Source organism: Meriones unguiculatus, chromosome 4, assembly GCF_030254825.1.
Source record: "Meriones unguiculatus strain TT.TT164.6M chromosome 4, Bangor_MerUng_6.1, whole genome shotgun sequence".
In the NCBI taxonomy this organism is placed as follows: Eukaryota; Metazoa; Chordata; class Mammalia; order Rodentia; family Muridae; genus Meriones; species Meriones unguiculatus.
Genome location: NC_083352.1, coordinates 117,454,052 through 117,478,563, shown reverse-complemented (window position 1 = coordinate 117,478,563; position 24,512 = coordinate 117,454,052). Strand labels below are relative to the sequence as shown.

Genomic DNA, 24,512 nt, shown 5'->3' with positions numbered 1-24,512 from the left:
AAGGTGACACTCAGGGAATTTTCTTTTTACCAGAAGAAAGCTGTTGAAGCCCCCAGAAGGGCACTAACAGAAGTTGAGAGTTCTTAAGAGCATGTGATAAAGCTCAAAGGACAGAGGGAGCCTTGGAGGCAGAGATGCCTGAGAGGCTAGGGGGAGCCCCAGTAAACATAATCTACTCAGACCTAGAAGGCTTCAGCAGGCAAATTGGGAATGAAGCCCCGACTCTGGAGACAGACATGTGCCAGGTAGGGTTATCTATATCTTTATATATATATATGTATGTATTGGATCTATATCTTTAGATAGTTAAGAGGAGCCATAATTTAAAACTAAGTCTATCTGATATTCCAAACTCAGTGCTTTCTATTCCACTAAGTCTCAGAAAACACATCCATATGTGAACATTCTTTTCACAGGGCTTAGGTACAACTAAATGCAATATCTTCCAATTCATTCGGAGGCATAAAATCCCCCCCCCATCCAGCCCTTTCTTGATGATCCCAACTATTATTATGTGATTATACCACAAACATGGCAAGCCATTCAACATAGCATCTGGCTTCCCACTGCTCTCAAGAGGCAATTGAGTTCAAGAGCTGGAAGAAGAAGGAAAAGAGAACAACCACTCTCCTGCCTCCTGCTTCACTTATTTAGCTTGGTGTTCTGCAGAGGCATCATCCAGGTAAAATGGACCCTCCACAGAGAAAGGATATGGCAAGGAAAGAGTTTTCTTTTGAAATAAACAGAACAAGCACAGCAGCATCGCCCAACATAACAGGGCTTCTAATAGATATTTGCATGAATTTGCCACATTTGTTTTGCATCCAACTCTTAATTATGGTCCTTTCAACTTCACAATCACAGATAATGGTGGTGGGGATGCAGAGAAGCAGAGGTTCACAGTGCTCAGTCTGAGAAACTAAGGGAAAGGAACAATATAAAACTGTACCCACCCACCGTGGTATCACCGAGACAGCTGTGCTGCATGTTCTTCGGAAGGTCTGGAGGAAATCAAGGCTGTCCAGGCTCTCAGAGCTTGGGAAATGAGAAATCTGGGTGAGAAGTCTAATTACTAGAGTGGGAGGGAGGCCCTTTAGGGTTCATCTGTCCATGGTGAAATAGCTTAGGACCACAACTTTCATTTTACAACAAACGGAAATTCACACTATAGTGACATAACTTTAAATGCCTTTCATTATTAAAATCTTTTTAGGAGCTCCAAGATGGCAGCGACCAGTGTGCTCCTTTTCTGAAGGGCAAAAGGTCCGAAACCCTAAATGGGTGGCTGAAGCCAGAGCATCGACTCTGAGGCTTCCTGGGATAGAGGGGACAACCCATGGGCTGGGACAGATTGGCTCCAGGCCTCATCCTCCAGCCTCTGGACGTCTCTGGGGTCTGAGAGTGGTGAACTGTGGACTCCCTGCACTTTCAGCTGCACCTTCCTTTCCCTTGCTCCACTTGCCCCAGTGACGCAGCAGCAGTGAGGAGTGCATTAACCCCAGGTGTGGGGCACATCCTTACTCTAAAGGCCAAACAGGAGACCCAAATCTAAGAGTAGAAAACTGGGGTCTCTCCGAGATTACCCCATATGCCTGTGAGTGAGTTCGCAGGCCCTCAGTGCTTTCCACACAGGCCTGCTAGTGAGTACTTCTGCAAGAGAGTGCTTACAGAGTCCCAGATCAGGATTTCTTTACACTAGCAGCCAGACATCAGATCCCTCCCACCCACACCCTGCCACGCGCAACATAGGGATCTCTGGGACAGCCTTCTCAACATTGAAGCCCCTGTTCTGTGGATCTCCCAGATCTGAGCGCTTGGAGCACAATCCCTAGACAGGCCTGTAGGGCACTGAGCCATTCAGGGCAGCTGAGCGCTCTTGCACTGTGCCTGTGAAAATCAAAAGGCACCTGCAACACAGCCTGTGCGTGCACTCTTCTCTTACACTTCACCCTTCCCGGCAGGCACACCTACATACACACTCCTGTGTTTGCTTGCGAGCTTGTGCACTTGCGCCTGCGACCTTCCTCCCCTAGCTGCATCTGAAACACCAACACCCACTCTCAAACCAGAGAACCTCTCTCATCTTCTTGAAGTAGACTCCAGACTCCAGAGACAGACAGACCCAGGCTGCAGTTCAGGCTCCAGGAACAAACAGCAAAGGCTACTGACTGTCAGATGGCTAGAGGCAGGCATAAGAACACATTCAACAAAATTCAGGACATCACCTGCAACCCCCCAAATCAATGGATATTTTAATTCATCGGAAACACAGGAAAATGATTTTAAAGCTATGCTTATCGAGTTATTAAAGCCACATAAAGAGGAAATGAACAAAACTCTCAAAGAAATACAGGCAATATAGCTACACAAATAGAGGCACAAAAAAAGGAAACAGATTAAAAAAATAGATGCCATCATGGAAGGACAGGAATTCACATTCAAACAGATGAAGGAAATGGTACAAGGCATGAAAACAGAGTTAGAATCAATAAAGAAAACACAAACAGAGAAAACCCTGGAGCTGGAGAACTTAGAGAAAATATCAGGAACCACAAAGGTAAGCATCACCAACAGAATACAGAGATGGAAGAGAGAATCTCAGATGCTGAAGACACAGTTGCAGAAATTGATACATCTCTCAAAGAAAAAATAAAATCATAAAAGTCTCAAACACAAAACATCCAAGAAATCAAGGACACCATGAAAAGACAAAATCTAAGAATGATAAGAATAGAAAAAAAAAATTCCAGGCTCCAAAGTCCAGAAAATATTTTCAAGAAAATCATAGAAGAAAAATTTAACAACTTAAAGAAAGAGATGTCCTTAAACATACAAGAGGCTTACAGAATAACAAATAGACTAGACCAGAAAAGAAACTCCTCACATCACATAATAGTCAAAACACTAAATCTACAGAACAAAGAAAAAATGTTAAAAGCAGCAAGGGAAAATGGCCAAGTAACATATAAAAGTAGACCTATCAGAATCACACCAGACTTTTTAACAGAAACTATGAAGCCAGAAGGGCCTGGGCAGATGTCACACAGACTCTAAGGGACCATAGATACCAACCCAGACTACTATACCCAGCAAAGCTTTTAATCAACACAGATGGAGAAAACAAAATATTCCATGACAAAAATAAACTTAAATAATATCTACACAGCAACCTACCCTACAGAAGATACTAGGAGGAAAACTCCAATATAATGAAATCAACTATAGCCAAGAAGAAAACACAGGACTTAGATAACCTCACAATAACAACAACAACAAAAAAAATCAAAAGAAAACAAGCACACAAACACACTATCACCACCAACTCCACAATAAAAGGAACTAACATTCATTGGTAACTATTATATATCAAGATCAATGGACTCAACTCTCCAATAAAAAGACACAGACTAATGGAATGGTTGTGGAAACAGGATCCAACATTCTGCTGCACCCAGGAAACACACCTCTGCAACAAACATAAATACTACCTCAGAGTAAAGGACTGTATTTCTTTTTAAGCAAACGGACATAGAAAACAAGCTGGAGTAGCTATCCTAATATCTAATAAAATAGATTTTCAACCAAAATTAATAAAAAAAGATGAGGAGAGACACTTCATTCTTATCAAAGAAAAATCCACCAGGAGGGCATCACAATCCTGAACATCTATGCCCCAAATACAAGAGGACCTGCATTTGTAAATTAAACATTTTTAAAGCTGAAATCACACATTGATCCCAACACCTTAATAGTGGGAGACTTCAACTCTCCACTCTCACCAAGGGATAGATCATCAAGACAGAAGTTAAATAGGGAAATAATGACACTTACAGAGGTCCTAAATCAAATGGACCTAATAGATGTCTACAGAACCTTTCACCCAAACTCAAAAGATTATACCTTCTCAGCACCACATGGAACCTTCTCCAAAAATTGACTATATAGTAGGACACAAAGCAAGCCTCAACAGATACAAGAAGATTAAACATATAATCCCTTGTATCCTACCAGACCACCATGGCCTAAAACTAGACATCAACAACAATAGAAATAACAAAAAGCCTACATACACATGAAAACTAAACAACTCTCTATTCAATGACAGCTGGATCAGGGAAGAAATAAAAAAGAAATTAGAGACTTCCTAAAATTCAATGAAAATGAAGGTACAACTTACCCAAATTTATGGGACACAATGAAAGCAGTGCTAAGAGGAAAGTTCATAGCACTAAGTGCCTTCAGAAAGAAGTTTGAGACATCTCATACAAGCAAGTTAATGGCACACCTGAAAGCCCTAGGGGGAGAAAAGAAGCAGACACACAGAAGAGGAATAGACAGTTGGAAATAATCAAACTCAGTGTTGAAATCAATAAATTAGAAACAAATTAAACAATTCAAAGAATCAATGAAACAAAGAGCTAGTTCTTTGAGAAAATCAACAAGATAGACAAACCCTTAGCCAAACTAAAAGGCAAAGAGAAACTATCCAAATCAGCAAAATCAGAAACGAAAAGGGGCACATAATGACAGACACTGAGAAAATCCAAGCAATCATTGGGCCTTACTTCAAAAGCCTATATGCCACAAAATTTGAAAAATAAATGAAAAGGACAATTTTCTTGATAGATTTCATTCACCAAAGCTAAACCAAGATCAGATAAATAGATTAAACAGTCCTATATCCCCCAAGGAAAGGAGCAGTTATCAAAAGTCTCCCTGCCAAAAGAAGCCCAGGGCCAGGAGGTTTTGGTGCAGAATTCTACCAGACCTTCAAAGAAGAGCTGACATCAATACTCTTCAAATTATTCTACAAAATAGAAACAGAAGGAACATTACCAAAACCATTCTGTGAGGCTATACTCACCTTGATACCTAAACTACACAAAGACCCAACATAAAAGGAGAATTTCAGACCTATATCTCTTATGAACATTGACATAAAAGTATTCAATAAGATACTTGCAAACTGAATCCAGGAACACAACAAAGATATCATCCACCATGACCAAGTAGGCTTCATTCCAGGAATGCAGAGATGGTTCAATATATGGAAATCCAACAATGTAATCCACCACATAAACAAAGAGAAGGAAAAAAAAGACCACATGATCATCTCCTTAGATGCTGTAAAAGCATTTGACAAAATCCAACACCCATTCATGTTTAAAGTTTTGGAGAGATCAAGGATACAAGGCACATACATAAACACAGCAACGGCAACATACAGCAAGCTATAGCCAACATCAAACTGAATGGAGAGAAACTGAAAGCAATCCCAATGAAATCAGGGAGAAGGCAAGGCTTCCCACTCTCTCCATATCTCTTCAATATAGTACTTGAAGTCCTTGCTAGAGCAATAAGACAACAAAAGGAGATCAAGGGAATACACATTGGAAAAGAAGTCAAAGTATCACTATTCACAGATGATATGATAGTATACACGAGTGACTCCCAAAATTCTACTAGAAAACTCCTTCGACTGATAAAGCCTTCAGCAAAGTGGCTGGATACAAAATTAACTGAAAAAAAAAAATTGGTAGCTCTCTTGTATACAAAAGACAAAAGGGCAGAGAAAGAAATTAAGGAAACAAGGAAACAACACCCTTTACAATAGCCACAAATAACACAAAGTACCTTGCTGTGACTCTAACCAAGCATGTGAAAGACTTATATGAAAAAAAGTTCTAATCTCTGAAGAAAGAAATTGAAGAAGAAACAAGAAGATGGAAAGATCTCCCGTGCTCATTGAACAGTAGGATTAACATAGTGAAATTGGCCATCCTACCAAAAGCAATCTACAGATTCAATGCAATTCCCATCAAAATACCAACACAATTCTTTACAGAACTTGAAAGAGCAATTCTCAATTTCATACAGAAAAACAAAAAAACGCAGAATTGCTAAAACAATACTTTACAATAACAGGTCTTCTGGAGGTATCTCCATCCCTGATCTCAAGCTATACTATATAGCAACAGTAATAAAAACCTGCACGGTAATGGCATAGAAACAGAATGTTGGATCAATGGAATCGAATAGAAGACTCAGAAATAACCCCACATACATACAGACACATGATTTCTGACAAAGAAGCCAAAACCATACAATGGAAAAAAAATAGCATCTTCAACAAATTGTGCTGGTCTAATTGGATGTCTACATGTAGGAAAATGCAAATAGATTCATATTTATCAGCCTGCACAAAACTAAAGTCCAAGTGGATCAAAGACTTCAGCATAAAACTGGACACACTAAATCGGTAGAAGAAAAAATGGGGAAGAACCTTGAACTCATTGGCACAGGAGACAACTTTCTGAACAGAACACCAACAGCACAGGCTCTAAGATCAACAATTAACAAATGAGACCTCATGAAACTGAAAAGCTTCTGTAAGGCAAAGGACACTGTTGTCAGAACAAAATTACTGCCTACAGATTGGGAAAGGATATTCACCAACACTATATCTGACAGAGAGCTAATATCCAGAAAATATATAGAACTTAAGAAGTTAAACACCAACAAATCAAGTAATCCAATTTAAAAATGGGGTACAGAGCTAAACAGAGAATTCTCAATAGAGGAATATCGAATTGCAGAGAAACACTTAAAGAAATGTTCAACATACTTAGTCACCAGAGAGATGCAAATCAAAACAACCCTCAGATTTCACTTACACCCATCAAAATGGCTTAGCTCAAAAACTCAAGTGATAACACATGCTGTGTAGAAAGGGGCACCCTCCTCCATTGCTGGTGGTAGTGTAAACTTTACAACAACTTTGGAAATCAATCCGGTGCTTTCTCAGGAAATTAAGAACAGATCTTTTTCAAGACCCAGCTATACCACTCCTAGGCATATAACCAAAATATGCTCTCTATACAACAAGGACATTTACTCAACCATGTTCACAACAGCTCTATTTGCAATAGCCAGAATCTGGAAACAACCTAGATGTCCCTCAACATAGGAATGGATACAGAAATTGTGGTACATTTACAAAATGGAATACTATTCAGCTATTAAACAAGGACATCATGAAATTTATAGACAACTGGTGGGAACTAGAAAAGATCATCTTGAGTGAGGTAACCCTGAAGCAGATAGAAACATATGGTATATATTCACTCGTAAGTGGGTATTAGCCACATAATATATAGGATAAACATACTAAAATCTATACTCCTAAAGAAGCTAAACAACAAGAAAGACCCTAGGGAAGATGCTCAATCCTCACTCAGAAGGACAAAAGCGATAGACATCGGAAGCAGGAGAAGACAGAGAACAGACAGGAGCCTACCAGAAACAGCTGCTAAAATATTCTGCTGATCAATGTATCAGATACTGAGCAGATACTGAGACTTATAGCTGAACTTTGGGCAGAGTGCACATAACCTTATGAAAGGAGATAGAAAGACCTGGAGGGGACAGGAGCTCCAAAAGGAGACCAACAGAGCCATAAAAACTGAGCCCTGGGGCCCCTGAAGAGAATGATACCCCAACCAAGGACAATGCATGGATAGTATCTAATACCCCAGCTCAGATATAGCCCATGGACTCATCTCCAAGTGGGAGATTACTCTCCTAGTAAGGGGAGCAGGGACTTTTTCTAGCATGAACTCAGTGTCATGCTCTCTGATCACTTTTCCCTGGGTGTGCAGCCTTGCCAGGCCACAGAGGAAAACTATGCAACTAGTCCTGATGAGAAATGAGAACTGATAGGCTAAGGGTCAAATAGAAGGGGAGGAGGCCCTCCTTTATCTGTGGACCAGGGGAGGGGCATAGAGGGAGAAGAGGGAGGGAGGGTGGTTTGGGGCTGAGACAAGGGAGGGGGCCACAGCCCAGATGCAAATTGAATAAATTGTAATAATGATAATAATAAAAAAGAAATAACAAAGGTCTTTTAAAATGTATCCAATGAGATGACCATTAAAGATGAATTAATAACTCAGCTAACAGTTGAGGAAACTGAGTCTCACATATATCAGGGAATAATTGATAGTATATACACTAATCAACTAATTAAATGGACTTTGGGTGTTTACTCTAGGTTTAAGATTAAACATAGCATGGGAAAATAAAGCCAAAAAAAAAAAAAACCAACAACAACAACAACAACAAAACCCAAAAACCATCCAAACATCCCAAAACAAAAGAACAAATGAGTGAGAGAAACTGCAGTAGCAATAGCAACAAAATCCGAGACAGGCATCCTCACTGTGGGCATTCTCAGTGTAACAGGAAATACACACAGTGTACAAAAATATATGTAGTTTTAAAATAATTAGTACTATAAAAGAAAATTAGATGAACAGAATTGGTGTTGTAAAATAAAATAAGGAGCTATCTCATTAATACTGGCATGGGTTCCTAGGTGCTTGCAGAGCAATTCTTGGAGGACTGGACATTGAAAATGAAGAGGTCTCTAGTTCTACAGTCAGGAGAAGAGAGATGCAGCCTGGTATTAAGGCTTCAACGTGAGGAAAAACATCTTGAAATGTTTGATAAGTTCTTAAGGAACATTCAAGACAGAAGTTAGTTAAAATGTAATTGAGACATTGTATTGGCCTGTGAAGCCTCTATTTCAGGAGTCTGTAAAATGACCTTTTATTCGCCTATTTCAATTGTTGTCTCAGAGGCTTACTGCCTCTGTCTGCTAATGTAGCCCTTGTCTTGGAAGGTACTAGCCTTCATATAATCTAATCTAGGACTAGAATGTTTTCAGCCTCTGAGAGTTACTGCTTTATAAGCTCACCCTTTCTTTTTTTTCCTGAGTTCTGGGCTGGCTGGTTCAATTCAGCTGTTCTGGCTCAAACTCCTCTTCCAGCTAACTTATTCAGTATGGCTTTTTCTCTTGGACTCTGAATTGCTGAGCTTGGCCTCAGCAAACTTTTCTAATCTCCTGGCTCCTTCTCATTATCATTTTGTCTTCATCTGAGCTCTCTCTCTCTGCAAACTGTCCCTATTTCTGTCCCTGTAAAACTGCCTCCTCTCTCTGTGCATTCCCCTTAAGTAGCTTCACCTTTTTAATCTCTTCTTGTGAGAATTGAGTGTATCCTATTCTGTCAAAATTTTCTATGATTCATCGCTTTTTCTGCCACTCAATTAGACATGACTTTCAAACATGGGTGTTTCCTTCTACAAATTAACTTTACCTTCATTGTTTTGGATTAAAGGTGTGTACCACCATTCCTGGACCTACGCTTTTCTTTTATTGAAACTTGCTCTGTTTTGTTGAAACAGGCTGGTCTTGAACTCAAATCTGCTTGCCCCTATCAGCTGGATTAAAGGTGTGTTTTTAATTCTAGCCAGATCACACAGACCTAGAAGGTCTTTGGATGTGATCTCTTGCCAGATCAGCCATGCTCTGAATTAAAATTCCTCTTTAGTAGTCATTGGAAAAAAGAATACAAGCATCAAAAAACAAAGAAACTGATGAGAGAGATGTAGAGAGCAGAAGAGCTGCATGTCCTATAGCAAGGCAAGAGGTGGATGGCTAAAGGCAGATAGTGGGTACTGCATATTACTTCCTTTGAAAGGTTGATAGAAAAAAGATTTGGTTTGCTCAAGGCAATCAGAGGGACTAGGAGATAAGATTTAGGAAGAAATAACTGTTTGTTATGTCAGGAAAAAGTTCTGATCATTTTACCTGCCCCATAAAGGAATCAACCAACTTTCACTCCATAGAATTGTAGTAATCATGGGGACACCCTGCTGAGAATGCTGCACTCTCTCTTCTTTCCTCTTTCCTCTCTTCTTCTTCTGGTCTAGATTATATGACACTTCAAATTCTATCCAACTCTAAAACGCCATTATATAGCTATATCCAAAACATATGGTTACAATACAGATTGACTTCCAAGTGGGGGCACTGACACTCCAGCACCAAGGACAGCACCATGCAACCAGCTCTACCTTTCTCTCTGCAAGATGGCTGGCTGATCAATCTGGGGCAAAACATCAATGGGCAAAACACAAGCTCACTAATCAGGCGAAATTTCAACTTACAGACCAGTGGATAAACCTCGTGCAAACACCTGAGGAGGCTCTGAAAATCTTGTTATGGACTCCAGGGTCAAAAAATTTCCATAGCATGCATGGGGCTGGGAGAACCGCCCCCCCACACACACACTCATAATCAGAACAAAACTTACAAAATGTATTTCTCTTCTGTGCAATTGTCAGCACTTAATGAATGAATCCACATGACTACAACTAGTAATTCATCACTTGGTAAGTTATTTCCCTTATTTATTTTGTTTTCTTTCCCATTAGAATGTAAACATTATTCAGGCAGAGAATTTTGTCTGCTCACTGAAGTTTTCCACAACTTTTTTTTTGTCCTTTGTGACAAATAGTGTGTGCTTGATAGATGTTCTTTTAATTAACCAACCGTATCTAATGCTTTTAATAGCTTAATTAAAGCTGCACAGCCACCAGGGTTTTGTATTCAGGCAGTCTGATTTTAAAGTTTGGATTTACCATCACCTTCTAAGCTGATAAACCATCCTAATACACACAGAATGAAGATTCTTGAGTTCTAAATTCTCTCACCTTGTCCTGAATAAAGCTTGCAGGTAGAATAGGAAGGGATGAAACTGACTGGTAGTAAATTATTCAATTTGGTCTACACCCATTCTGTAACAAGAGACGATCCCTCCCTCCCTCCTTATTTGCTATAGTTTCAAAGGACTTTTTCGCATCTTTTGCTTTAAACATTACCATGATGCATCTTGCTGGGTTCTGTTTTTTACTTTATCAAAGCCATTGTCCCCATTTATGAGTGAATAACATTACTTCATCTTTATATCACCAAATATAATGTTTTTCTCTTCCATCCAAGTTGCTGATTTTCATGTTTCTTTATAATTTCCTTTGTCTTTCCTTTGTTTCTTTGCATATTGTTACTATTTTATTTTCTATTACTGGAAGGCCACCTGTATGTTTAAAACTAGATTTCAAAAATTCCCAGCATGTAAGCAGTAGTTATTTATTTGCTTTTATCTTATATGAGAAAAGTACAGATTTTGGTTCAGATATTTCAGTCTTCATCCAATGCCTAGTGTCTTGCTGACATGACAGTGAATTTTGGACCCAAATCACAATCATTAATTTTTACATTGTGCTTTTCCTCTAAGTAATTGCTTTTTACATTAACCTCCTGTTTTGTAAAGTGTTTGGAATGATTATTTAGCATTAATGCAATGTCTAATTAGTTTCCTGCTCATTACGGGTCTTTTATTCCATTCTTCTCTATTCTCGCTTTCTTTGTTTTGATTCATTGCTCAGTCAATTGTTCTTTGAATGATTTATTAGAGGCAGGGCATGGAGGTGGCTCTGTGTACCAAGGAGCAGTCTTCCTGATGTATCTCCTTAAGAACAATGAATGTGCCTGTTGGAGTTTGTGGCTGATCGCACTCCAAAGCCTGGTTTAACTGCACTGTCTGCTGGCCTCTCTGATTCACAGAATAGGAAAGGAGCCAGGCAGAGATTTGTTAGAATGGGAATAGCTGCTCTGTTCCTATGACCTTTTGCTCATTTTTTTCAATACAACTTAATACTAAAGACAGTAATTTTAAGCAATGTGTACCGTTTTCTTTGCCAGAAAAATGCACTCTGAGTGCCCACACCTGACTGCTTTTCCTTTCACTGTGTGTGTGAGGCCAACTGCACCCTCCAACAACTTGCATAAGCATGCATACAATACTCTCCCTGCTGTGTATCTTTGCTGGAAATTACAATTCTACAATTGTAAAACAGATGATGTGGTGTAAGGGCAAATGCAGCTTGAATACCCTACTTGTTTTTCCCATGTGTCAAAGCCCTGTGTCTTCCAGAGAAGGGGCTACGTAGTGATATTTGAGGAGAAAACTGTCCACTACATGTTCTGTGTCACCTGATGTCTCTTTCACAGCCAGTCATTTTTGGGTTAGAAAAACACCAGGCATAATCAATCTCCAGTAGTCTTGGTGTGTTGCTAGCTCCCTGAGTAGTACTGTGTGGGCATGTGGTAACATGAGACTGGGGCAGAGGCTCTCATCCTCATTAGCAGACTGGAAACACAACTCTATCTCTATGTGCTGAGAGCAGAGAGAGTCATATGTTATCAGAGAGCTGTGCTGAAGCACAGTATGGGCCAGCGTGGGATTCAGAGATCTGAAAGCAAGAAGGGTCCCCAGATGCCTTTCTCCATGTTTATGTCTTCATGCTCAATACATCAGAGTGCTTCGTGCAGAGTGGGGACCAGATGGACAGGTGGAAGGCAGTCTGGCAGCCTCTCTTTGTAGCTTTACACTCTGTGAGGAGTGTCGCTTGAACCAGTAATAAATGCAGAACTGAAATATCAAAGTAGAATTTAAATGGGCATGTGGACAGTCTAAATGTTAATTATTTTCTCAGTCCAGGATGTTTTTTCCTCAGGCAGTAGTTACTATCGACAGACTAAACTGTTCTCTGAACACGCCACCACTCTTGCTTTGGTCTTGGTCCCTGTTTGCTGTGACGGTGTCACTTCTGTAGAGACTCTGCATGATGCAGCATACTTCAGGCTTCCTCACAGATCTATAATCTCCTGAAGGGCACATACTAACCATAATTTGAACCACACGGATTTGCACATGACAGTGGTCATCATATACTTGATGAGTAAATTATGAAAGCCTGGAATATGTCCATAAAGGCACCCTGAATGGGAAAGTACTATCACACCTGATCAGTGTGATTTAAGAGTGAGTAAGTGGGTGGTAGTAAAGATTGTATGCTATAGAAATAAATGCTTTAAAGGTGATTGTATTGCTCTATAAACCCCTAAAAAGTATAATGGAAGAATACTTGGAAGAAGCTACCATCAAGGAAAAATTAAATAATTACATTACAAAGCTTTCTTAGTGTCATAATCCCCACATTGTCACCCCCAAAACAGCAAGGTAAGTTCTCTGTCATTGAAGGCACTAACAAACATTGACTGTAATGTGCTAATAGTAACTGAAGCATATTATTGTATTCAGGGGTAGGTAGGGATAAATGGAGAGGTGATGGATGTCCTTTGTGATTTCTTCCAGCCCTGTGACTGTGTTATGCTGAGTGACACAACTACTGGACCAAGGAAATACTTGACACAAACATAGTTACTTTGTTTTTAAAAGAAGTTTTTTGAATGTGACTCACAGTTGTGATAAGAGAAATCATTCAAAACATGAACGAAAACATGTTCCTTCTGCATCCAGACACTGATAGACATCAGAACTACAGATAAAAGACTCATAACTCAAGCTGTGTGATTTTCTTCAGTGTAGCACCTTTTCCATACTCTAATAGAAATTTACAAACATTTTAATAGAAGCCATACAGGTAAGCCTCATGATATATGCGGTGTTTATATTGCAACTACTCAAATCTTTATATTCGCAACTCTATATTGAAATATATATATATGCATATATATATCTACATATATATGTCTTTCTATATTGCAACTCTTACGCATCAATGCAATGATCAGTAATATGCAAATTAAGAGGTATTATTTCCAAATCTCAAAAGATGTGAGGGCTGGCGTTGGCTCTTGGGCCTTAGTTTATTCATCTCTGCTCTAAAAGCTCACCACCTTTGCACTTGAAAGGGGGGGCAATCTAAACCAGGCAAGTAATGTTGTACTTACTCCATTTGCTTTGCTAAGTGCCTGGAAGTAGATGCTGTAGCTCTTCAATGGGGAGAGGGGAGGATTCCAGTAGCCATTGTAGGTCTTGTTGTCTCCCACTGTAAATGGCTGGGTGACAGGCAGGTTGGAGGGCTTCAACTCGGCAGCAAAGTAGTGTAGAGAATCGAGGTTGGAGGCATTCCGGTAGCTCACAGGTACTGAGAAACACTCAATGATGTCAGCTGCTCTCCGGGACTTCTGAAGTCGCTCCTCCTTGACAACCAGTTGGTAAACACTGGACAAGAAAGAAGAAAGGTAGATGAGTCACTTTGTAGACTGGCAATCTCACTATCACTTACTGTGTGTTAATAACTCCTTTGTGAGGAGACAATGATATCACTTCAGTCTGGAAAAAAAAATCCTCGCTCCATTTTCAGATTTTCAACCTTATACTTCTGTAGAAATCTGTCTTCATGCAAAGATCCCAATACCAGTTCATACAAGGCATATCCAAAGTTTATTTCAGCCCCTACTCTATCTGAACCTTCTGCTCCTTCTGGGTGGATTTACTTTTTGAAGACCATCTGAACAGTGCCAAGATCCTGAGTCTGGCTCATCTTAGATCTCACCTATTTAGACCTCACTCTTCAATCCAACTAACAAGCTCTATGGTCCAGGCCTCAGCAGTGTTAAACCTGACCCAGCTTTCTCCCATTGCTAATGCTTAGGCCAGGTACTTGCTTACTTTCCACCTAGACTCAACTCGTTTCTTTGCCCCCAATTCACTTGATCATTCTGCCTAGTTATCCATTTTGCTTCCACTCATATAATACTATGTCCCTTCCAGCACTTCCATAGTTTCTCTTTTGTCCAAATTATACAACCTAAACTCCTCACATTAGCTGCTGAATTCTCTGTGCTTGGCTTTCAGCTTTCCTTCAGGTGATCATCACTTGATGCCTCCTAATTTCACCACCTACAGACACCCATCTATGATACAAACATCCTTATGCCTGACCCTCTCCATTACCAGCTGTGCTTCTTCTATTTAAAACACCCACCAATGCTAGACATCTCTGCCTATAAAAGACTTCCGATATTACCATGATTTTTTATATTTACTCCATGAAGAAGCTTGTCTAGCTCTGTCCAGAATGTATTATTCCCAACCCATTCATCATTGTTGAATTGATTTTGCAAAAGCATGAGTTGAGGCACATGCCTTGCTGGCTCGATTATATCCTCAGCAAAAGTGAGATTGTGGCCTAGTTATCTCTGAACCATTCTATCCCCTTTCCCGCCACATTCACACAGTGCCCAAGAGGTGCATGCCTAACTCTAAGTGATCAATGAACATTTGTTGAAATGAATCAAAGTGGATTTAATTGAAGTTGAAAACAAGCAGGAAGCCAAATCTGGATGGATACAGAAACTTTAATAAGGGCAAACAGTGATTCCCAGGGGTGCCTGCCAAGTAGTCTCTTATCATCCCTTCAACTAAGATATAAGGAGGTGTAAGTGTGTGCAGAGAGATGACAGCCTTTACTGAATACCAACTGTATGCCAAGCATACAGATTCTTTTTGTGAAAGTACTCAAAAGTTGTTGAATTGGATAAAAAGTCCTTATCCTTTGGAGTGTTCACCATGTCTTTTTCTTAAACAAACACCTTTTAGAAGGATTCAGTTCTACTGTGAGATACATGATCTATGACAGAAGACCAATTGTCTGAGAAGTGTTAAAATGTATGTGAATTAGTGAGGTGATTGTAGCAATGTTCCCATCATTTAAACATAACATACCACATGCTTTATGAAAACAGGATAGCATAGGCTTCAACTGTCCAGTTAGATTATCTATCCAAGGACACTGGATTACAAATCATGATCTGGGTAAAATACAGAGGCCAGGACTATTGAATTAAGTTGAACAAAGGCTACGAAGGAACTCCTTCCAAGAACATGTAGTGCCACTGTTGGGGCAAATAGTCCTTACTTTTCTCTGAACACAAAGATGCTGATTCATGCAAATAAGAAGCCCGTGAGTGAGTGACCACTTGGATGAATAAGGCATTTGGGTAGATATGACAAGTCTGTTGTCTTTTGTGCACCTCTGAAGGAGAGCCTAGCTGTCCAGAGAATGTAAACGTGACATAGGAGTGAATGTGGTCAGTGTCACAGGAAGTGCACACTGCAGCTGAGCAATACAACGTCCAGATGAGAATCTACAGCACCCGAGTGTCTCACTACACGAGAGTGATGCCCAGAGCTGCTGAGATGGTACAGGAATATAGGGCATTTGCCGGCATGCCTGCTGACTTGAGTTTGAGCTCTGGAACTCACGTAAATATGGAAGGGGATGATTGACTCTATGAGTTGTTCTCTGATATGATACTCCCATCACATATCATGCACTCACAGATTACTGGATCAATTGATAAAAATTAAGGCAATATATAGATGAATGCAGGTGAGTATATGGGCCCCAAAAGAAACGTGGATGATATCTGAGTGCTTCAAGAGTTCCATGTGACTGGGCATGTGTGAAAGCCTTCTATGCCCATAAATCCAAGTGAATCTATTCGATACATAAACTATGATTTAAATTTATTCCATTTTCATCTCTGGAGTCTTTCTTGAATGAAATAGCGCAATGTTTATCAGCTAAACTTAGTTACTACCAAATAGCAGAAACACCAAAGACCCGGATCTAAAAAACATGAACAGGAGTAGATGGGTGAATGCAAAAATTTGTGAAGACACACATTGCTCTTTATGTAACAACAGCCTTAAGTAAAGTTTTGCATCTGTTAAGAGTGCTAATGACAGCTTGATTAATTGAGAGTCCTTTATTCAAGGGCCTCTGATCATTAAGGAAAGTAAAAGAAGAACTACACAGTCTCTTAGGTTTCCTACTGAACCTAGCAATAGAATCTAACAATACTACACACTGGATTTAGGTAAGATGCCTTCTAGTCAATTTTCCTATCCTGATCTGTATCCAACTAATTCACTCCTATAAACCTTGAAAAGAGCTGTGAGCCCCTGCTTTCTCCTAAGATATAGTCTGCTTCTCTCCTCTATTCTTAACAATGTCCACAAGATAAGACCTTTGTCTTGGTTTCTTAGCTAATCTTTTTCTGAAGAAGAATCTCTTCTTCATCCTTGGTTAATCAATTAAGACCCCAAAGCCTTTGGAGGCTCTCAAGAACTGTATTTTCCTCCTAGAATCACTTACTACTCTCCTGGACTATCCTGTGATAGGCTGGATCAAGAAGAGCCCAAGGATGGCTTCATGTACTGCCCTATCACTACCATGAGAATGAAGCTGTGATGAGCCAAGAACACGGGTCATTGCTGCATTCTGGACATTCAGTTGTTCAAGGCTGGTGAAAGAAAGTGCCGCATCACCAGAGACTTAATGCCATCCTCTCTATCTAGCTGTTAAGTCTGCTTGAATTGACAAGCGGCTCTGGAATAATCAGGTTGAAGGGATGAGGATAAACCTGAGAGTTCAGTGATCTATGAGTGTCAATTCAGCAAAAGCAGCTCAGACCTCCTTCACAGCCAAGTTCCTTTTAAAAATGTTCTTTTCCCATAAACCAACACAATGCACAAAGGGACACCTGAGCATTTTTTTTTAAAGTTGATGGCCTAAACTGCTTAGTTTGTATTCTACCTCGTATGAAATCACAGAGAGGGAGAGAATAAGGACATTTTAGAGGTTAAGCTATGGAGTCAACATATGGTACACATATGATTGGGATTACTGTGTGGAAGCAAATTCAGCAGTTCCCAGGGGCCCACCGCATCTGCAGCTTATCCATTCAGAGATAAACTGCAAGTGTCACCAGAAAGCTATAAACCTTTTAGTCAGATGAATCTGTCTGCCAGTTCATCCATCTCTTCTCAACAACCAGGGGAGAAAGAGCAGCACAGTGACACAGAGAGAAGGGAAGTGGTGGAGGAGAGAGACAGGGGCACGTCTATTGTGACTGTTTCCTACAGAAACTTTATTCTCACCATTCTCAAACACATACTGCCTTCACTTCTCTGGTAATGATAAATACATGCCTAAATGAGAATAACCCACTCTGAAGTCATATCTCCAACCTTGTATAAGTGGTTGCAACTACTCAGGGTTGTTTGCAGTGGGGACATTTTAATATGAAAATCTTGGTGTCTTAAGAAAAGAAGAATAAAGTAGTTCAAGATACATTTCCTCATGCAGCATTCATTTCCAGTGCTGACTTCTGTCTCTCCCAATGTGAAGATGGGCATTTGTAATGTTTTCTTTGCATGGCTTGCTCTGGGGGTCTTCCCATGAGGGCTCTGAAGGCCATGCTGTGTCCTAACTCCATCTTCACTATAAAGTAATGGCTAGAACATCAGCAAGAGTGTGCACTCTCCATTTCAGCACCTCCTCCCATTTGAGGCAACAACATTCCACTCTAGGACCAAGTCCCAAGATCTTCCACGTGGAACCTACAGGACTCCACAAGAAGCTTTGGGAAACATGGCCACTTGGACATACTGCTATTTATGATGCCAAAGCAAAAAGTTTAGATAGGGACTCATACCTCTCACCTGATTCCTTTGATGAGACACAGTCACCTTGCTATTATTAAAATTTCCAGTGCCAACTTTTCTGTATGTGGGGCAGATGCCTAGCAGACAGATGTAATACCCATTCGAGATGTTGATTCAGCTAACAGATGGAAAGTAGGCTTCTATTCCCAGGTGAAAATTGCCCAGCTTTAGGCAGGTGCACATTTTGGTCCATGCTCTCCCAGAAAAAGACATGTGTTATTTCATATTCCTCCAGGGAAAGACTCCAAGTCAAGTGGTGTGTTATAGAAATCATTCCAAAATAAAATGGTAAGGGAGAGAAACAGGAGAGAAAAGTGGGTGAGCCAACCTGGAGTGTGCTATCAGGTGAAATCCTGAAATACTGGTCTCAGCCCAATATCCCAAAATCTCAAGCCAAGGTCTTTGAACCTCCAAATGCAATCTGTTTTCAGATCTTGGCTTTCTCAGGCTTTCCCAACCATTTATGTGGGTCAGACAATGAGTCCCTAGGTGCCAAATAACAGCTCTCTAAAGCAGGTCACACCTGAGAATCATTACATCAATGCACACAGCACCTGGAAGACTGGCACAGCATAGGAAAGGGGTCACGGCAAATCTACGGAGAACAGCAGTGTGTCCTACAGGACGCTTTTAAACAACGTCTAAAACAGTGATCCAATGCTAAGAGAACAGCCTGGAGACTGGACAGAGGTAGTATTGCAATCTTCCCTCCCCTCCCCTCCCCTCCCCTCCCCTTCCCTCCCCTCCCCTCCCCTCCTCCTCTTTCCTTCCTGTTTTTGAAGCATGATTTTTCAATTGTTCAAGCTGGCCTTAAACTCACTACATAGCTAAGGATGACTTTAAACTCTTGATCCTCTTATGTCTACATCCCAAGTGTTGGGATTATAGGTGTACACCATTAAGATTTAAAGAAAGACTCGTGTATTCCTCCTCCATCTTTCTCTCTCTCTCTCTCTCTCTGTGTGTGTATCTGTGTGGCTTGCACGTGTATGTGTTCATGTATGTGGACGTGCACATGTATTTACATGCATATAGAAGTCAGAATTTGGCATCAAATATCTTCTTCAATAACTCTCTACTTCATTATTTGAGACAAAGTCCTATAAAAACTTGCTGGCCAATTACGCCTGAAATCTGCCTCAAATCTAGATTTGAATATAAAGTCATCTATGAAATAGAGAATGGAGAAAATGGAGATGACCCGAGGCCAAGCCATTTTTCTCTAGGTAAGGACTGGTGAAATTATCTTGTAGGTATATCTTCTATTTCTTTTCTAGTTATTTACATAAACAGGAATGCTATGACTAGTTTCCTTCTCACTCTGATTTGTTCATACTGAAACAAACCCATGTCCCTTTCCAATCCCAGTTTTATGTACTTTTTAATATAAAGAAACTAAAGTAGAAGGTCTATACACCTGGAGATTTGGTAGCACTGAGACCTGGATGAAATCAGAGTTCGACTTTTGTTTCCATTCCCCATGCAGTGGAGTTTCATGATAACCATAAAAAAATCAGTGTGGTTTCTCCACCACTAAGGCTTCAAGAGAGGTCAAGAAAAAAGTCATCTCAGATTCCTAACCAGCCTGCTTCAGCTCAGTAGCTCTACCTTTAGCTTCACATTATAATCACCTATAGGCTTGAAAAGGTAATTCCTTGGTTATTCCTCACCCCAGGCCAAATGAACCAGAATCTGTAAGAATGGGATCTCAGCATCAATATTGTTTAAGCCTTCAAAATACTTCTAGGACATAGCTATGAAGCTAAAACCCAGGTGATTCCAGCATTTACCTTTCTATAAACCCAGGATGATCCGTTTTTTGCATCATCACTTACTTAACATTGCCAATATGGGGCACTCCAAGTTCACTAAAGTTGACAACTAAAAGTCTGTTCACCATATCTTGGGTCATTGTCTTGCTTTATTTTCTATCTATCTATCTATCTATCTATCTATCTATCTATCTATCTATCTATCTATCTATCTATCTATCTATGTTTGAGACCTTGCTGTCTCCTTCATCTCTTTTAATACCCTGATAACATAAAACTTGTTAACCAAGGATTTGTAAAAGAAATGAACTTTCATGTTTGGTGGCTCACACTCGCAATCCAGGTACTTGGGCGGATGAAAAGGGAGGGTTAATTCAAGGCAAGGGTCAGCTACATAAGAGGTTCGAAGCCAGCCTAGCCTGCATAAGACTTTTTCTTAGAAAACAAAACAAACAAAAATAAATAAATTTACATAACAGAATTTAAATTTAGAAAGTGGTTTCAAAAACAACCCTTGTTTTTGTCCTCCCATCCTTCACCTTCTGTTCCCTCCTTTCTTTCTTTTTTTTATTTTGAGAGATTTACTTTATGTTCTTCACAGTAGCCTGCAACTCATAGTCCCTCAGGAGCACCTCCCTGAGATCTGAGGTTACTGGGTAATGCCATCACACTTTGGTTCTCACATAGGTTCAATATGCTCTTCCCATCTGTCCACTTGCTCCTTCTGCATGCTGATAATTACTCATCCAATCAAGAAGGCCCCAGACCAAATCTCATTCTTTCTGAGGAACTTCTCTTAACTGGTGAGTGAGAGTAGATTTCCCCTTCCTTCGTACTCATATATCTCTATCAACTTTCTTTTCCTAAGCATCAGTACCTTGTGCTGAAAAGATTCCTTCATCTACAGAAAATGTTTATTGAGCGTTTACTAAATCCCACCCATGTGTATTCTGGCTATTATCTTATTTGACCTTCACAGAAACTCTGTCAGGTAGATATTATCATTTTTACTTGAAGTATACAGTATTCAGTTTCTTACAGAGATGATACTGTTCGAGCTCTTGAGCTAAGATGGGAGTGCACTCTGATCCCAGAAGCCTGTGTGTTTATTATGGCTTTCAGTAACAGTAAAATCATTTGCCTTATCACTTTGGCTTTTAAAGTAATTATTTTTGTTTAGAAAAATACAACACCATTTTATAAATTTGGAAAGTGAAAGAGAAAATGGATTTACCTTAGCCAATTACTGAAACAATTATTTAGGAAAATGTTGATGAATATTTTAGCTTTTTTTTTTCATGAACAATCTCTGACTTAGTACTGAAAATCAACAGTGGAAAGTCTTTATAGACATGCAGAGTATAGCCAGCTTCATTGGATTGCACATATACTGGTTTCTCTTATTTTATTGATTTGCCTTTAATTATCTCAGTTACTCATGATCAACTGTAGCCTGAAAATGTTAAATGAAAAATTCTAAAATTAAATAATCCATACATTTTAACTGTTTGGCACCCTAAGGAGCATAATTAAAATTTGCATTGTCCTTATCTATCCCACCTAAAATATGAATGTTCCCTTCATCAAATGTATCTACTCTATTATGGTACCTACCCACTACCAGGCAATAGATAGCTACTTCAATTATCAGATCAACTGCTACAGTGCATATGTTCAAATAGTTCTAATATTGCTTAGCACTATAACCCTGGATGTGTCAAAGAGAAGCAGGTATGTAAGGCATGTAGGCAAGATTAGGAGACCAGCTGGTCACATGACAACTATATTCAGGAATATTTAATGAACAGTAGTTGAAATTTGTGCAAGTCTATATAAAAAATAGAAGAAGAGTGACTGAATCTTTGTTACTCTGACTTTTGCTACTGTGACAAATCTTGAGAGAAACAGTTAAGGAACATGGTCATGGTTTTAGAAATATCAGTCCACCATGGCTGGAGAGGTATGTTGGAACAGAGCAGCTCACATCATGGCAACCAAGAAGGAGAGAGAAAGAATGCTTGTAGCAGCTGCTTTTCTCTCTTTTATTCCATCCAGATCTACAGTCTAAACTATAATGTCCTCACATTCTAGGAAGACCTCCTCAATCATGCTTCCTGGAAGCACCTCCATTTGACACACTCAGAGGTGTGCTTTCTTAATCTCATGGCTAGTTCTCAATCCAACCATGATGAAATCAAAGGTAACCATCATAACAATACAACTCCTATGACCTGACCTCAATATCAAACCCAGAGAAATATTACAATAAGAGACAATGGCATCATTATTGTTGCTGATGAATATATAACCAAATATTAGTACATAGACCCCACTCCTATATAAAGAAAGGATTTTTTATCTTGTAGCTTAATGAAATTTATTTCAGCAATGCCAGTTGGCTTAATATTGGAACTTTAATGAATGCAGTATAGCACATTAACAGAATAAAGGTCAGAAATCCCATAATCATCTCAACAGTTGCAGAAAATGATAAAATATAATACATATTTATGATAAAAATATCACAGAAAGGAAAAAAGGATAGAAAGGAATTTTTCAACCTGATAAATGTCATCTCAGAGGCAAGTAAAGTTAGCATCACATTCCAGGGGAAAAGACTTTTAAAGTAAGGATTTCTGATCAATGCAAAGTGGAGAATTTAGTCAGTAGCATGGGGGCAAATTTAACTATCTCAATTAATTATATCAATTATTTTGTAGCACCAAGTATGCAAAGTAAGCAAGAAAGTACTTTATATGAAGATGATATGATTTCGTATGGAGAGATTTCATACACACATATACCAACTAAAACTTATAAATGACTTCAACAAAATTAAAATATTAAACTGCAATATGTAAAATTAGATGATAATTTCATCATCAGATAAAAGCATTTTAAAAATGAAATTAAATAAATATGTCTACTCAAAATAACATCACAATACTAAGAAAATATTAACAAAATAAATGAAATACTTAGATGACAGAAAGTAAAAATAATTAAAGAATATGTAGGTAAATAGAAATCCCATGTCCATGTATGAAACGGTCAGTATTCTTAAGATTACAATTCTCTCTTCCTGCATCTGGATATGCAGTGTAATTACCGGCATAATTTCACCATTCAGATCAGGAATGGCCCCCAAAGGCTTGTGTGTTGGAGGCTTGATCCCCAGTGAAGATCAGGGTCGAGACTTTGTGAAGGACAGTGGATCACAAGATTCTGCCATCATTAGTGGACTGATTTACTGGTGGACTAGTAATCTGATGGTGTTATTTGTCAGTGGTGGGAATTTGAGGCCCAGTGAAGAACACAGAATGCTGACTACCTACACTAGAAAGGAAATCCTGTCCTCGCTCCTTTTTTACTCTTTCTGCCTTCTGCATGTTTGTCCTAACACATGTCCCCTGCCATCTTCCATCCACTCCATTAGAGGCACAGAGGCAATAGTGACAAGTGAAAGCGAATGAAATTCCGGAAACTATGAGCCACAATAAAAATTTCCTCCCTTGCACTGTTTATCTCAGATATTTTGTTACAGAAACAGAAAGCTGAGTAACAGAAGAATCATCGGAGACTTTGCAAATCTAGAAAGTGTCACACACACACACACACACACACACACACACACACACACACACAGACATTTGGAAATGCAATGGCCACAATGGACAAAACAATTAGAAAAAAAAGCTCACAACAGTATTGCAGAGCCTACAGTTCCCAATTTTATAAGTTATGAAAATCAATACCATTAGATGCTGGCAGAAGGATAGACATATAGATCAATAAAAGAGAACTGAAAGTTCTGAAATAAATTCCATATTTAGGATCCATTGATTCCTGACAAAGACAATTCAACAGTAATAAGACATCCTTTTCAGCAAATGAGGCTGGGTCAATTGAATATCCACTTGCAAAAAAAATCTAAATTTACACTGCCCACAAGAACTAACAGAAAATGGATTATAAACCTAAATGGATGAGCTCATACTACAAAATTTTCAGGATAAAAGAGAAAATCTTCATGATCTCAGACTAGTGCAATAAAATATAAATGTAACACCAAAACAATGATCTATTTCTGGGGGAAAAATATAAACTATTATGATTAGGTTACTTTAAACAATGGTGTTGAAAACACTATTATGAAAGTTAAAACAGAAGCCATATTTTAGTGAAAACAATTCTAACTCTTATGCATAAGACACATGTCTAACACATATAGTGATCCATTACCATTCTGTACACAAGAAGGCAAACAGCCCCATTGAAAAACGCAGATATCCTTGAAGTACAAATGACTAATAAGCTAATGAAAAGATGATCAGCATCATTAATCATATAAGGAAGTATAAATCAAGATAATGATGATAAGCTACTCCATCTACCCACTAGAGTATTATTAGTCAGAGTACTGACAATTGTTTGCAAGGATGGAAAAGCTGGGACCATAGTAGAGCCATTTGGGCAAGAAAAGTCTGGAAGTCCTTTAAATGTCAGCTTTAAACTA

At 39.2% G+C, this 24,512-nt stretch overlaps 1 protein-coding gene across 17 annotated transcripts in view; it reads right to left on the bottom strand.

Moving 5' to 3' along the window:
* Ptprt (protein tyrosine phosphatase receptor type T) overlaps positions 1 to 24,512 on the bottom strand; it is a 1,127,865-nt gene that overhangs the window by 242,018 nt on the left and 861,335 nt on the right. For all 17 annotated transcript variants that reach the window (XM_060382888.1, XM_060382893.1, XM_060382885.1 and 14 more), the window contains exon 12: positions 13,658 to 13,931. In XM_060382888.1, coding sequence (XP_060238871.1) covers positions 13,658 to 13,931 — 274 coding nt within the window. The remainder of the gene's footprint in view (positions 1 to 13,657; positions 13,932 to 24,512) is intronic.